The 16124-nt window shown below is 41.5% G+C and overlaps 1 protein-coding gene across 1 annotated transcript; it reads right to left on the reverse strand.

Moving 5' to 3' along the window:
* Positions 1-15677, reverse strand: nup188 (nucleoporin 188). The gene is made up of 43 exons (XM_035183933.2): positions 15569-15677; positions 15011-15065; positions 14582-14655; positions 14410-14494; positions 14229-14309; positions 13888-13932; positions 13678-13770; positions 13422-13541; positions 13071-13282; positions 12672-12786; positions 12167-12367; positions 11739-11819; positions 11556-11648; positions 11350-11469; positions 11140-11266; positions 10813-10971; positions 10088-10214; positions 9896-9983; positions 9721-9797; positions 9526-9640; positions 9248-9368; positions 9098-9164; positions 8350-8475; positions 7989-8229; positions 7688-7894; positions 7428-7597; positions 7259-7328; positions 7092-7159; positions 6804-6999; positions 5801-5878; positions 5584-5669; positions 5345-5487; positions 5080-5258; positions 4017-4217; positions 3240-3332; positions 3000-3152; positions 2734-2871; positions 2573-2647; positions 2134-2349; positions 1531-1662; positions 1377-1450; positions 1166-1295; positions 1-782 (listed from the first exon to the last, which is right to left on the reverse strand). Exons 1-43 carry the CDS (start codon positions 15592-15594, stop codon positions 603-605), a joined length of 5238 nt encoding a protein of 1745 aa, XP_035039824.2. The 5' UTR covers positions 15595-15677; the 3' UTR covers positions 1-602.
* Positions 15678-16124: the final 447 nt, after the last annotated feature.

The following is a 16124-nucleotide window of genomic DNA, read 5'->3' on the forward strand; positions in this document are numbered from 1 at the left end:
TGTGGTACTCAATTCCCTTTATTAACATACACTTTTTAAGTACAAATGTTGGCAGCTGCTTTCAAATGTATACAAGGAGAAACAGATAAGAAAATAGCAAAGTTCAGATCAAGATTTAGTGAAAATAAAGAGAATTAGAAAAAGTAGAGCAGCCTTGCAGAGCGGGCTGTTCTACTACAATTGGTGAATATACAGGAGATTCTATTCGAAAGGTCTAATTGGTTAAGGAGCACTTGAAACATGTCTGATCAATAACATTTCAGCGTGGCCTATAAAACTAGGCCTTGGAAAGATGGACTCCAGTCAGCGACTGATCTTTAGCACCACGATGTCTACAGACGCGTTTTTGACACTTTGGTTGTGTTCATGACAAATTCAGTTACAACATCAGGTTTGGCAAAATTAAATGTTTAAAGTCTGGCCCCAGTTATCACAATATTAGAATAAACACTCGGGTCAGAATCTGGGATATTTTAACTACTGCATGAACTGACATGAGGCCTAACACCAGTAAAACTCTACTGGAGGTACAACAGTGTTCCTTTGTAAAAGAGTAATTGTTCTTGGGGAGGGGAACCTGCCCAGGTTCCAGATCGTGTCTTCTATCTCTGCACGAGTCTGACAAACGCCTGGACGAGCTGGATGAACGGCTCCTGACCTTCATGGCTTCCCTTGGAGCCTGGTGTGGGGGGTTTGGACTGGGTGGAGGGGAGGATGCCGCTGGCCGGAGACGATGGAGAGCCCCGGCGGAAGTGGCGGGACAGGCTGGAGAGAAGAGTGCTCTGGGGGTAACAAAGGAGGGTAGAAAATATTGTTATTGCATATTTCAAGTTTAACTGCGAAGAACTTTCCAGGGAATTAAAATCAGAAACCCCATTGTAGGACATACATAATACATTATGTATATCAACAGCTTTAAATTATATAGGGAATATTTACGCTTTATATGAAAGCTCTTAAGTTACACAAGATCAGACAGGAAGTACTTTTATTGTCAACAAATCCCATGAATCACATTTTGTGGTGGGTTCATCAGGTTTGAACAAATCAAAGTAAACTAGTGGCTATGACAGACAAACCTTTTTTTAACAGGATCAGTTCATAAGAAAAACAGTATCACTAGAATTGTTCATTAAAAACATAAATCCGAGAGAGGATTTCTCACCAGTTCGGAGCTGAGCTCCTGTTTGAGCCTCTGTTTGTCTCGAGGGAGGATGGAGGGATCTTTGAGACATCGCACAGCCTGAGAGATGAGGACGTAGAAACAGTTCTCCATGGTGAACATCAGCAGCGACCTGAAGGAAAGAGAAAAGTTAGAAACTAAATCCAAAACATTCAAACAGTACTTCATATAACAGCAGGAGGAGGTCACTCACTTCAGAGCCTGGATCTCCTCTGATGAAGCTAGAGAGGCGATGCTCAAAGACACCGGCTCTTTCTTCTTCTCGATCTGTAAACAAGCAGCACAAACGTGTTTAGGAGTCGAGGCTGAATGGAACTGAACGATGAAGTCGAACTCTGAGCACGTACCTCACTCAACATGCTCAGAGCCACGTTGATGGTGGCCAGCAGGGTTCCAAAGGAAGGAGCCACATCAGGGTCAAACGCCGGAGTCGTGAAGCTGAGAACAAACAGGGTCCTGTACTCGGCCAAGTCCATACACTGACAAACAAGAGGACACGAAAAACTAGAATAAAAAGCTGACTTGTGGTGTCATGTTGCTGAGTTTCTTACAATGCTAGAAATACAAAGCTTATAATGTATGAGGGTTTCCTCTTTATTCAAGTGTGAGATTTCAGGTTTTTTGTAATGCTTTCAATCAAAACCCAGCACTTGAACTCCAATAGCCTCTGCTTGTGCTCAAACTGTGAGAGGGTTCATGCGGTGCCGCCCACCACGGCTTCCTGTCTGATGTTCAGCTAACCCACCCAGAACGAGGGCGGGACAATTCCACTTGACAACACTACAGCTGAACTGTAATTGGTTGGGCAATGATGACGGACATGTTGCCTGAACTTTTAATCAATGAAGTCACTCTTGAGTTAAGATGGGGGGAGACAATCAGCACAAGATGAAATATTTAGATCCACTCTGGAGTCAGAGGAACCATCGGAGTGGGACCGGCAGTGTTACCTGGTCCATGAGGATCTGGCAGCAGTCTGGAGTGAAGTGCTGCAGGGTGGCCAGCGTTTTGCTGAGGATCTTCAGTAAACTGCACTGCACGGCCAGCAGGGCTTTCTGCTCTGCCTCCTCCCTCTCTCCTCCGCCCGCTGCCTCTTTAGACGGGGTCTGTGGGGGGCGCTGCGTCCTGCGGAGGGGAGCAGGGGGCAAAGCCTCACCGTTTTTAGCCTGAGAAAAACCAAAAGCAAAAATAAAGCAGTTATTTATCTCAGTACAGAAACATCCTCAAAGGGTTTTAATGGATTTATGTGGCAACATGTTTCTTTAATTACTTCTTACCATCACAGAACAAAGACACTGTAAATCATGGTGGTTATAATAAAGAATCAAACAGAAATGTAAAAAGCATTTATTAAATCAAATGATAGTAAGGAAATGTGTGGTTTGTGACCTGGAGGTAGTGATGAAGCATCTTCTTGCTGTGGAGCAGATACGTGCAGGTCTGACACAGATAACACAGGTTAACCTGATGGAAGAGACAGAGACAAACACTGAGTAACTGTGGAGCTGCAGGTTCATCTCAGCTGATGTGGACCTGCACTCTGGACTGACCTGGATGTCCCGCAGCAGTTTGGGGAGGTGGAACTGCCACTCCTTGCAGAAGCTGGAGAGCTGCAGCAGGAAGCCGACTGTGTGGTCGGCCTCGTCCAAACACGACAGACTCTGCACTGTTCGCACTGCGTTCAGACACTGAGCGCGACAGAAAACCAAAGATTAGTGTTTTCTCAACAATAGAAGGAGAGCTGAATGTTGAAATAGAAGAGTTCAGACAGTCAGGGTTCGAACAGTGTTTTAATCTCTTCATACAGTCTTCTTACCTGTAGAATGCGTTCTTGATGCACTCCAACAAAGTCCAGGGCTTCATTGATGAAGTTGTAGCGCAGAGTCTTGAGCAGACTCTCCATTAAAGACATGCACAGGCGGTACACACCCGGCCAGCAGGCGGAGTCCTGGGACTTGCGGGAGAAGCTCTGCACGGGGACATGGATAAGTTATTATGTCATGTTAATGCATTAAGTGCTATATCTGCACCATGAAGCATTTCTATGTTAAATCACCTGTGATGCTTCATTGGAAGAGACCTCGTATACGCTCAGAAGAGGGAGGCAGATGGTTTGGATGACTCCTGCTGCAGCAACAGCTGCTGCTCCCTGGAGACAAACAATCACAGACACACTCAACATTAAGAATAGATTCAAAACTAGAGCGGGCTACACCTTCAAATAAATGCAACTAATACATGTCACTCAGGCTGCACGATATTTGGAAAACATGCAATGTGGAAATGACTTGCGATAAATAGTGTGTCCGGTCACATTTTTTGTGAGAGCGGAGCGGCTGATGAAGATTTAACTTATTAAGAAAAGTATCACTCATTATGTGATGATCAGTGTTAATATTGTGGCGTCATTTTAAACGAATCAAGAATTTAGTGGGGAGGAGATGGAGCGATTTGACGGAGCCGCCTTGCAGTTCTCTGTTTTCTCTCTATTCTCTTCTTCTGACAATGATTCATTGATCTGAATATCTCTAATTTATTATCACCATTTATTGCAGTTAAAGCCGTCTTTTGCTATATGTATATCACGCATGTTGACAATGACCCTCATCCAAACTGAAGCACTTGATGTTAGCCCTATAAATCAGAGACAAAAATGTATCCACATATAAAATCTAAATTCCCTTAGATAAACTGAGCAGGTCAGAAACCTTGGTGTTGTTTTTGATATGGAATCTCAACTTTGAAAATCACATCACCAGAACAGCATTTCGAATACACGGATATTTGAACATCACTCCTGTACTGAAATCTCTCCATTGGCTTCCAGGTTTACCTGCGGAGTGCGGGCCAGTGTGAGCAGCAGATGAAGAGCAGCCTCAGTGAAGTAGAGGTTGTGTTTGGAGCGTAGGCTGAGCTCGACAGCGCTGAGAACTGAGGGAAGGACTGGAATATTCCTCATCACGGACACCCAGTGCTCGCCATCCTCATCGGTGCGACACAGCTCCTTCGCCAAGTGCAGCGCCAGCACACACACCTGGTCAAAACATAGTGAGGGGGAAAATGGTCCAAAATGAACTTTATGATGGATTTACATTGTGGCGTTAGGAACACAAAGGGGACCATTTTCACCCCTGTGTTGTTTGTTGGCAGGATTATGCAAAAACTACTGAATAGATTTTCAAGAAACTTTGTGAAAGGATGGGACATGGGCCAAGAGACAAGCCATTCAATTTTGGTGAGGATCTGAGCAAAGGTGCAGATCTAGGAATTTGTCTCACTTTCTTTTACATCATGAGATAGATCATTCACATTTTCACATATTTCCCAGAGAATAATTCATGAATCTTTCTTTATTTAAGGTCAGAGATTTTTGGGGGGAATTTCCCTTTTCTAGACAGGACAGTAAGTGTGTCATGGGAAGAGAGAGCAAAGGGCCGGGTCAGAACCGGACATTTAATTAGACATATTTTGAGAACTGATATCTATGAGTGTGTGCAATTTGGTACAATTTGATTGAATTGAAGGAGACTGTCGAGCCTCGGTTGGAGGTACTGGCTCTGCTGAGTGACTGCCATTTGAGTTTGAACTGTAAATGTGATCCAGGAAATGTTTTTCTACTTTCCTTAATACTGGGAGATTTTTTTAAATGTTCATCACATTCACTATAATATGAGGTTACCTTTAACTTTGACCACTGAAATTTAATCAGTGAGTCTTTGGCTCTATATGACAATATTTTGATAGATTGAAGTTTTCTGAATAACTGAATTGTTGACTATTGGATGAACTGACTACAGTTTGGGGGACAAAGAAACAAATTCGGCCTTTAAAGTGTAAAAAAAACAGCATCTGAAACAAACTCTTCTGGCCATTCTGATCATTCCAGCCTCACTCACCCCGTCTCTTTGGTCCTTCTGTGGGCCGCGGGCAGACTCGGTCTCCATGCTGTCCTCGTCCTCCATTGTGTCTGCTGCCTGGCTCATGTGGCGAGTGTTGTCAATGAGCGCCAGCGCCTCGTCTTTCACCGTCTCACACACTGACAGCAACAGCTGGGGCAGCTGGGAAATATCTCCACCTGGTTGACAGAGAAATTACATTAAGAAATAGATCAAACTACAGACACAGCAACATTTGATTCAAACACACACAAAGACCTCTTACCGTTGAGTCCCTGAATCTGCAGCACAGAAATTAGTGCAGAGAAGATTTTAGCTTTGGTCCTCTCCATTATCTGCTGGTTAGCTTGGACGCTCTCCAGGATCAAGGAGAGGGGAGACAGGATGTCAGGAGCCGTTGCTACCACACTGGAAACAGGAAGAGCCCAGTAGTTTATTAGAGATAAAGAAGTTTGAATATGTCAGGTGTTCACATTGATTCCCTCTCTGTCGATGAATACACACCCTCTCCACTGCTTGAGGAGGATGAGCAGTAGCGTGGTCATCATGGACCCAAGATTAAGACAAGGCCCAGACGTGCGGGTCGTCAGCTAAGAGATAATAATCAGGAACGTGGTTACAATGTCAGACAGCGATGTAAAGAAGAGAAATATAGAAGAACTGATAAGAGTAACGAAAAGACATTAATTACAAGAACATAATTTGTGCCACGAAAACTTACAGCCGCTTTCGTCCCATCCAGGACGTCCATGAACAGTTTCAGCTTGGTGGAGTCTTCTGTGAGCTGCATCACATCAGACTGAAAACAGAAAATAAATCATCACTGCAGCAGACTTCTGTTTGATCAAGACTAGTGTTTACTTTCTTAAACACTAGTGAACTTCTCAGGCCATTTAAAAGACTATGGACAATTTTGGAAATGTGCTTATTAGCTTAGCACAGACAATGGAAACAGTCAACACTGCTCTGTAATTAAGATGTTATATCTTTTTTGTTTAATCAATACAGAAACTCGTGTAAAAACGGAAGCTGGACTATTTACTTGTTGCTTAGGAAGCATCAAAGTGACGATGGTCCTCACCTTGTAAAACCACAACGCGTCATTACGGTACATTCTTTATACAGATTTGGCAACAAGTCACTGAGCTTTAGATTTGGTGGATTTGTTTCCAATTTTTATGCCAGGATAAATTAACCACAGAGGTGAGGATGGTAAGCATCTTATATCTCTCACCAAGAATACCAATGAGCATATGTCCCAAATAGCGTTGCAATGGTGGTCTGTGTTTCTGGTGTTCAACAGTGGTCAGCTAATTGTACAATTTGCCCACCAGCCACACTCTGTTTCATTTCTTTACACAAATAAAACTTTGCTTGGTAGCGTCCACATCCCCTCTAATCAATTCTTGTGAAAGGGAAAGTGTCTCCACGCAGCAGCAGAGTAAAGTGTGACTTGGGAGGAAGTTTTCTGTCCAAATCGAACCAAACAGCTGTTTAGAGTTTCCTGTCTCAACTTGGTCCAACCTGTTTTATCACATGATGAGAGGAGAGTTGACCCACAAGGGTTATGAGGATTTTGTGTTAAAATATAATTAAATCACTGGATATTTTGAGGGTCTACCAGCATCACTAGTCCCAAAATGTCAAACTCTTCCTCAAGGCAGCCTTATAATACAACACGACCTGAAACAGTGGAAGCAGGACTGAGTCTACTGTTAACATACATGGCTGGTGGAAAGAATCAACAGCATCCTCCAGGCAGAGATCAACATCTGGGTCTCTTGAAAAGAACAGATTCCTTCTTCTTCCATCTCAGCAACGTGACACACCAGAGACTTGACATACTGGGACCAGTACTCATATCTTCGTGCGTTGGAGAACTTCTGCAGCCCATCCTTCAGAGACTGCTCTAATGAGCCACTGCAACAACACAAACACAGTTAACGTCAATTAAATATTGTCTGCAAATGGGAATAATGAAAATGGAAAAATACTGAATGTTCTGAAATTACCTGACAACATAGTAGATCTCCAGGCCGATGATTTTCATGACAAAAGCACATGTCTCCAGAACACAAGGCTGGGGCCAGAAAACAACAACATTATTGAGTTGACACACATGACTCATGATCCCATTACTCACATTAATCAAAATAGCACAGTGAAAAAAGTAAAATACCTCTGTGGTATCTGAAGGTGGGGTGAGGGTTGCAAAGAGAGGTGTCGTCAGATTCTCCCAAAAACGTTCTCTGTTAAAAAATAAGCAGTTGTATATTTATAAGTCTTTTAAAAACATCCAGTTGCACATAGTTTGAGGTGAAAATGAGTCAAAGTTAAAATGTGTTTACTTGGCGCGTAAGACGGAGATGGCACTGTCTCTGCGATCCTGCCAGAGGGCGAGAAGGAAGGCCAGGGCAGCTCGGTGGAGCAGAGGAGGACACCAATATTTCCCCTGTTGTTTGGAGTCAATCAGGTCCAACACTACATGAAGACAGCTCCACTCACCAAGAAGAAACTCCTATAGGTTGGAAAAATAAAAATGCTGCGTTGAATCCAGATTCAACACAAACAAATATACTTTTTCATCACTACACGCATCCATTCACACCTTTGAGCCCTCGCTGCCATCTTTGACTTCCAGGTTGAGGAACAGCTCGATGAGGCCGGGCTGAGTTTCTACAGCAACAGTAAGAAATTCAAGGATCATGACCTTGATCCTCATGTCTTCTGTTTTGCTCTGCAGCCGAGTGAGGAACGCATCTCGAATGGCTGCTGCATCGCTTCCAAGGCAGGCGTAGACTGACATGGGAGCCACCTACAGTTGAAATATGAAGTTCAACATCAATATTCTATGTTGTACAAAATGAAGTCCACATATACCATATGCATGCATGTACTGGATTTCTTACTGTGGCAAGTCTTTTGAGCAACTGGATTGCAAGGCGAGGCAGCGCCGGATCATGTTTGTGGTAAATATACTTGGCCAGAACAACAATGAGGTTGTTGCCGTGACCACCGTGCTGTGTCAGAGCCTGCTCCAGCGGGGACACAACATCGGACAGCGGCTTCAGGCGGATGACGTTGTTTGTGACAGAGAAGGCCAACTTGACCGTCTGGATCAGGGTCTGACCAGGACCCTCAGAGCCACAGCTGGTCAGAATCAGGAAGAGGAAAAGGAAAACATTAAAATTACATTATCAGACATCACAACACAATGAGTGTAGGTCTAATAATGAGGAAAACTACACATCAACACATCAGAATGATCACCTGCTGGGCTGTGCAGCCAGGACCAAATCTATTGTGTCCACTCCAACTCCCATGATATTGACGACAGCCTGTCCAGCCTCAGTGTTTGCCAGGCAGTAGATGCACAGAGACTGCAGGGTGGGGGTGCTGCATCAAGAGCGATAAGAGTACATCAACAGCTTTTCAAGTAGCAACTTTTCAAGTAACAAGATTATGGTCTGTCAATAAATTTATTGTGGCTACAACTAACAGCCTAAAGGAAAAAAAATGTCCATTAATTTGTCATGTTCAAATCCACAAATACTTTATAATACAAAACAAAAAAGCAGTAAATCCTCACATTTAGGAAGCTGGGATCAGTAAATGACTGAATTATGTAACAAACGAATCATTTATGACAGAAGCCCACATTGCAACATCTAGTGCAGTTGCATATTTATATATATATTGATGGGAAACATTCTGCTAAATCCATGTCATTTAACAGACTCCCTGAAACTAAATTAAACTAAACTAAATAAATGATTATATTTGAATGTAACAATCGGAGAATTAATTCCAGTGTTCTTAATATAGGCTTTAATTTCCAAGTTCTGAAACGGCATGTATCCAGGTTTTATTCTCAGCTATAAAAAAAACCATCAAGTTGTAGAATTGTTAACTTCTGAATCAACCGTTTTCAATTGCGGTAATGATTATATTCACTACTTGTACCAGTCTATTAGTATCAACAGAGTAAAGTCACTTGAATCTCAACAATTATCCCTACCTGCCCTGATCTTCTCCCTCTGGGCTCAGATTGAGAATAGCGTGAATCAGCTCCAAAATAAGACAACCTGCAGCAACACAGACAAGTCAGTGATTTTTCTGTGTTTGCTTTTATTTTTTTCATTTTGGAAGACAGAAATTGTGTCCGCACCTATCTTCTCCCTGACTCCGTAGGTGTTGTAACGCCACTTATGGTACGTAGGCAACATCTCCTTCAGCACCAGCAACACACATGGGATCAGGCCTTTGTTCTGAGTGCTGCCAAGCTGACCCTGAAGGAAAGAGACACATTACAGCTGCAGGAAACCAGATTTAAAAAAAATACTGTCACACCTTTACTTGATATTTAATGGAACTGCTCAGCAGCTGATACACAATGCTGGGCAGAAAACACTGCTGTGTCTCTACATCAGTTAAATATGCCATTACCTTGACCAGGGTTGTAATGAGACGAAGGAAGGCGATGGTCACAGAATACTCCCCCCTGGGCTGTTCAATCTGGACCAGCAGGTTGCCATAGTTACCTGCCTTCATCCCCTCAGCACTAGAAAGAAAAAAATAACAACTTTTTTAATACTTTTCCCAGATATTCATGTCAGATATTTGCAAGGAAAATTAATTTACCTCACACACTGAGCCATGGTGGTCAAAGGGTTGGAGGCAAAGGGGAGGAAGCCAGTGTGGTGCAGACTGGACCACACCTGAAGATAAATAAAAGATGAGATGTTTGATAAGGATTCAAGAACAGTACTTTCACTTATAAACATGACTTCTGTTTAGAAGTAGCCAGCACACTCACTTTCCCAGGCATCCTTGCAGCCAGAACAGAGAGGCAGTTCACACAGGAGGCAATAACGTCCACTGGAGGGTTGATGACTGATGTTAACCTGACGGAAGGTAAACACAGAAAACAAGTCAATTAATTTCTTATCAGGACAGTTTCATATATACAAAACAACAAAAACACAAAGGGTTTGATGAGTTAGTTAACCTCTGCAGCAGCATGTAGATTCGTGAAGTGAGAGGCAGCAGACAGTCCGACACAGTCCAGTCTGTGCTGATGATCTTGTGAACCAGATCCAGGATGGGTTTCACACGTACACAGTGAGCTATAACATCTGACACAAGTAAAGCCAGAGAGCATTACTACACGTTACTATAATACTGAATGTAAAGGTGAACATCTATAAATCCAACCTCAGACTTAAACCAACAACGACCTGATACTGTTAATAAGTATTGTCTCTGTATCCAAAGCCTGATATAGATTAACTCTCTGTGACATTTACAAAAAGAAAATCAGTGAGCAAGACAATTCCACATCATTGGTCCTTCATTACAAGGACAAAGAGATCTGTAGGTTATTATGGGTTGATCCAACATTCAAAGACACATAACACATGAAATTTGTCACTATAATTGGTAACAAGTGTTCTCCCTCCTGTGTATTGTTTGCTAAAAACTACCACGCTGTTTTGGGATATAAATTATTGTTAATTGGTTAATGGATGCATACTTTAATTTGTTTATATTTATTCCATGTCTCCAGTAGGAACAAAGTGACTTATGGCCAAGAGCCACAGAAAGTATTGAGATATGGACTAATGCATTGATGGTTTTGGTCATATATTGACATTATCAATAATATTGAATATTATCAGCCTTATCCTTTTAAGAAGCATGTAATCTGCATGTGAAAGGTTGAATGATGTGTACCTGCTGTGGAAACTACATGGAGCAGCATCTCCACCTCACACGTGAAGAGAGTCCAGGAGCTGTATGAGTGGTCCCAGCGCACCACATAGCCCTGTTCACCTGCTATCATCACCTGGCCTAGCACTCCCTGTGGCAACCACAGATTAGCCTGCCCTGATCCTGGTGGTTGAAATGACATTTTATAGAGGTGGTAAGACAAAGATGAGAGAAATGGACATTAAAAAATTCTTAAATCTTCTTATTCATACTTAAAATATGCATCAGAAGTTCACACACTATAATTTGTATCTGTTCTTAAAACTCCCAGTAATAATCACACTAACTAACCGAGAGGATAGAGGAGCTTTGGCGTTTGTCTCCTCCACAACGTCTCATCATCCTTGGAGATGATGTCATTGGGCTTATGTTTGTAAACTTGTGTGAAGAAGGACATCTTATCCAAAAAGTTGTACACCTGTCACACAGAAATAAATTGTTAAACCATTTTCATAAGGAAATTTTGAGTGTGTATCTAATCTGTGAATGTGTGAAATCTACCTTTTTAACTGTCAACTTGTTTGACACAAGCGCAGTCAGAAGTTGTAACAGTGGTCCAATCTTATGAGGGAACATCCCAACCGCACTGTCCAGGATCATTCCCAATCCCATGTTTGGTTTCTGGATTCAAAATTTACAATCAGGACACATTGTCTTATTTTTTTTGTCATTTGTCCTATTGTGTCTTCAGTGTTTTCTTTCCTCACCATTTCCCAAAAGACTTCGGGCAGATTGGGAGCAGAAAGGACTTCACAAGCAGCATCGATCAGGTGGGAGCACTGCGTCGCCACACCGTCAGTCTGGCACATTCAGTATGATGAAGACATGTTACCAACAAAAGTTACAAATATAAAAGAAAGAATGTAGAGATCGAAAATCTGACCAAGTACCTGTAAGCTTTCTTCTTCGAAAGAAGTGATCACAAATGAGAGGAGTCCGTAGATACACATCTTTGCTGTGCTTGCCGTGCACTGAAGGGAAAGAGTCAGAGACCCATGTGATTACATTTTACTACCTGTTAGAGAAAACCAGAAGCACTACAGAGAATAAGATTAGAGAACCATCAGTCTGAGGCTTTCAATTGAGACCTACTAAAGGTCCTGTTCTAAGGTGTACAGCTAAATAATATAAATTTGAGCAGTTTAAGTTAATGGAGGCCATAGAGACAGGGTTCTCCAAAAGCCTAAAATGTTTTAGAAGCTATAACAACACAGTAACCATTAAAAGGGATTCTATTGTATGTTCTTTAACTTTAAGAGATAGAATATTTTCCAACTTTAAGATCTTCAAATGTGCATTACACCTGGTGTTCTCTTACATTATTTCCTGAGAGTACAAGGCCTTTCAACATGGTTGAAAGGTACTTGAACACCCCCAGCTGCAGAGCAGTGTTGCCTATCCTCCTGATCACGGGGCTGGACTCGTCCGGTCTCAATGTGTGTCTCAGCAGGACCCAAGCGAGCAGCACTGGCCCATGATGAGGGATGTCACCGAATGTCATCAGCAACTGACTCATCTCCTGGAAGAGGCAGAGAAAAAAAAAAAACACACCTTCAGATGTCTGAGGGGTTTCTTTTAGGTACTTAAAACTATAGACTAAGGATCTGTTGAGGTCATTTACAGACATTGAAGTCTCATCGGTCATTGAGGCTTTGAGAAGACAATCAAATCTAAACAATATACAGGCAGATCACCATCCATACGCATTATGAGCCTATGTGGGGTGAGAAGCCATACTTTTACTTTGAATATAGACTGAACGTTTTTTTCATGTTGCATTACAGCATACTTATTTCTGCTGAATTTAGAAAGTCAAATCATACCTTGATGACGTCTGGAGCACTGAAGAACTGATGCTGCTCTGTAGAGTCTTCTAGGGCACACTTGTGCAGAAAGTCTATGTCCATTCCTTCAACCAGGATGAGAGAGCTCAGATATCTGCAGCCCAAAAGAAACATGAAAGTTATTAAAGACCACAAGGAATTATATACGATAAGCAAGGTACTAGAGTCCACATGTTTTCTAATTGTGAATTGTCCAATTCAGTACATATCTTGGTCCCAATTGTTTTGAAGAATAATTTGATTCTTACACAAAGTTGCTTTCATTATGTGTTTACATAAAGAAGAGAATCTTTCAATGTATCCTGATCATTTTACCAGCAGCAACCAACTTAATGCTTCCTCTGTTTTCTCATAAACACAAACCCTTTGTGCTCTTACCCAATGCGGTCAACCAATGAGTCCATGCTTTTGTCTACTAGGTGTCTGTTGGTCTGCCGCAAACCAAACCCCTGCTCCTTGAACATCTTTGTGAAGCTCAGCAGGTCGGACGGTCTCATCTCAAAGTAAGCATAATACAGGAATATGATCTCCAGCAGCAGAGACTGTTCTCTCAGACACTGCAGGAACCACCGTGAAACCTGCCTCTCCGTCTGGAAAAGAAAACATTATTTTGACAAACAAATGTCAGTTATGACTTCATGTCAAACAAGTGAATAACACATTATATTTACAGTTGATCTAGGTTACAATATACAGCACATTAACAAAATATTTGAAGCAAATTGTTACCATGAGATTTCCATGAGTTTCCCATGTTGGTGCTTCTGCTTTGAAGAGGCTCTCAAACTGTGACTGGTAGTTGCTCACAAGGTCTTTTTCCAGCTTATTGACACAGTTAGAGTACTCAGCCTGGACAAATAACAAACACACCCAGATTTATGTTACAGAAGCAACAACAAATAAAATTACCTTCAGTGAGAATCAACCCCAAAAAATTTGTTCTTCAATTATGAGCTGTTGTGAACTAAATCCATCTGTTTCTCACCCTGTACGGATGTCGTTCATCCTGAAAGTATGTCAGCAAGAGGAGGACACATCTGAGCAGACACATGCGCTCCTCATAGTAATAGTCAGCTATCTGTAAATACACACACACATAAGAAGTCATACTGACTGGATTATATATGGAAGTTGCCATTATGAGAACTATGTGGAACGATAAAGGAAATAAATAGTTGCAGATCTCTGTACTGACCTTCAGTAGCAGTGCTTGGCTTTGTCGCTCATCCTTGAGAACAACCTGTACAGAAGACTCAGTTATTCACTTAATATCTTTCACAATAAAAGCTTTTTTGTGGCAAACATCTGCTGCATAAGTGATTTAATTACTAAATCTCACACAAAACAGATTTAGACACAAAGTTTAAAACTTAGTTAAAATATCATCACATTACATATTTATTAACATAAAGTTTCCTATATATATATATATATATATATATATATATATATATATGCTGAACAAGAGAGAGAAGATTTCCAGGCACAGATTCAATATTTAAATTTAAAACGGAATATTCAAGTGAGAAGAGGCACCTTTAACGAATCCCGGGTTCCTCTGTAATCCTCCTGTAGGTAGCACTGTAAAAGCTGCACACTCTGCTGCTCATCAAGAGCCTGTAATGTTATTACATTGTTATTAAATCATCATGAAATGCAACAAATGAAAACAGTGAATCACATTCTTCATAAAACATGTCGGCGTTTTAACACTTACCAACAGTTTACTGATCCTCAAACCAAAATCCTTTAGTGGCTGTGCAACTTCTTTGTTGTCCTTCACTTTCCCAGCGGAGGATGAACTTGAACAAGTGAAAATGACAGTCACCCTTTCCATTGTTATAAAAAGATAGCATATTTGATGTCAAGACAAAAATAACTAAATATACCTGGGTGGTTTGTAGTAACGGAGACCTTGATGCAGTCTGTCTCTGTGTCTGTCCAGCTCTGCATCTATCTGAGCCTGTGGCCGTCAAACATTTCATGAGAACAGCAAAAAAGTGTTAGTGTAATTTTCTGTATTCCCTTAAAGAACACAAATCATTCATTGGTTGAGCAAGATAATACTTTTACTCCATGTGCATTCACTAACTGAACTTAGGATCTATGTGATTTTAGTATATCTGAATTCAACAGAAGGTACTGAACAAAAGGTATTAATTCACTTTTCTACAAATGCAAGAATCATTGTATTGATGTGACCATTATAGATAAATACTCCTCTATATCTATCTCCAATTGAGCATATCTGTATTGTTGTGCTAGCTGCACACTGGAGCACTGAGAGTACATGACAACAGGTGGTTAAGAGGACATACCGTCTCTCGTAACGCAGATCTTCCCAGCAGGATGGTCCATAATTCTCGACAGCTCCTAAGAGAAAGAGGGGGTTTACTTTAGCTGAGTGACATCTGACATTACTGTACACTACACAGGAGGCTAACTAACAAACACTACCAGTAGCTTCTCCTTTGTCATAACTAACCGGTTCCGGCTCCAGCAGCCGTTAGCAGCAGTTGAGCATTTTAAAAACAAACTGAACGCTGGCTCTTCGTCTGGTTAAATGAGCAGAGTTGGTTGGTGAGCAGACAGCAGAGTGCGGACATGCTGCTGCTGCTGACAAGCTGTTGTTGACATGCGGCTGACACTCGGTGCTGCTGGAAAGCCATTCAAACATTTCAATGCTAGCGCTTGCTAAGCTAAGTCAGCGTGGTGCTAACAGCTAAAAAACACGCGCTGTAGAGTACAAACATGGCTGCTGCTGGGACTCAACACACACACGCGTTCCGTACTACTGTCCACACACCGGTACACACGTATATAACAACTAATTAGACAAAGTAGACCTTCGTTGAGATGTGTTGCTATCAGCCTACCTAACGGTCAGCTCCGATTCCGCCATCTTCTTCCTGCCGTGTGATTGGCTGCTGAGCGGTGTCGTCTTTGCTGTCGTCAGCAGCTTCTTCTTCGCGGAGTAATTTTTGAATCTTTGTTGTTACTCTACCACCACCTTCTGGAGGTAAATGATAAATTCGGCCAAAATAATAATAAAAAAAACATTAATAAAGCATAATAAATTAAGTTTCTTACATCTTTAATCCAGTGTAGTTTATATTTTCACCTATGCTAATATGTTTTTAAACTGAAGAAGCTATAATGCAACTGATAATGCAGCTTTTTTATAATGCAACTTTTTTTTAATGAATGTAAAAAAAATAATAATAAGCACACCTTTAATCCTTTGATAAACAAGTTATGCAAGCCCCTTCTAATGCACAACATGGGTCAAAAATGACCCGTATTAATTTCCTGTGTTATTTAATGCATGGCTGGGTGTTTCTGTGCTGTATTCTTTCATAGCTTATTCTTCCTTCTTCATTTAGGAGAGCTGGATTCCAAGACACACCCACAACTCCAGCTTGATCCTGTGGG

The sequence above is a fragment of the Hippoglossus stenolepis genome, chromosome 18, assembly GCF_022539355.2.
Source record: "Hippoglossus stenolepis isolate QCI-W04-F060 chromosome 18, HSTE1.2, whole genome shotgun sequence".
Classification (NCBI taxonomy): Eukaryota; Metazoa; Chordata; class Actinopteri; order Pleuronectiformes; family Pleuronectidae; genus Hippoglossus; species Hippoglossus stenolepis.

Excerpts from the sequence above, each read along its gene's own strand:
- nup188 (XM_035183933.2), bottom strand. The coding sequence starts at position 15,594 with ATGGCGGAATCGGAGCTGACCGTTAG. Across the intron at positions 5,879-6,803 it reads TGATTCTTTCCACCAGCCAT|TCTGATGTGATGCAGCTCAC; the intron begins GTATGTTAACAG and ends TTCTGTTTTCAG. Across the intron at positions 783-1,165 it reads AGGAGCTCAGCTCCGAACTG|AGCACTCTTCTCTCCAGCCT; the intron begins GTGAGAAATCCT and ends TGTTACCCCCAG.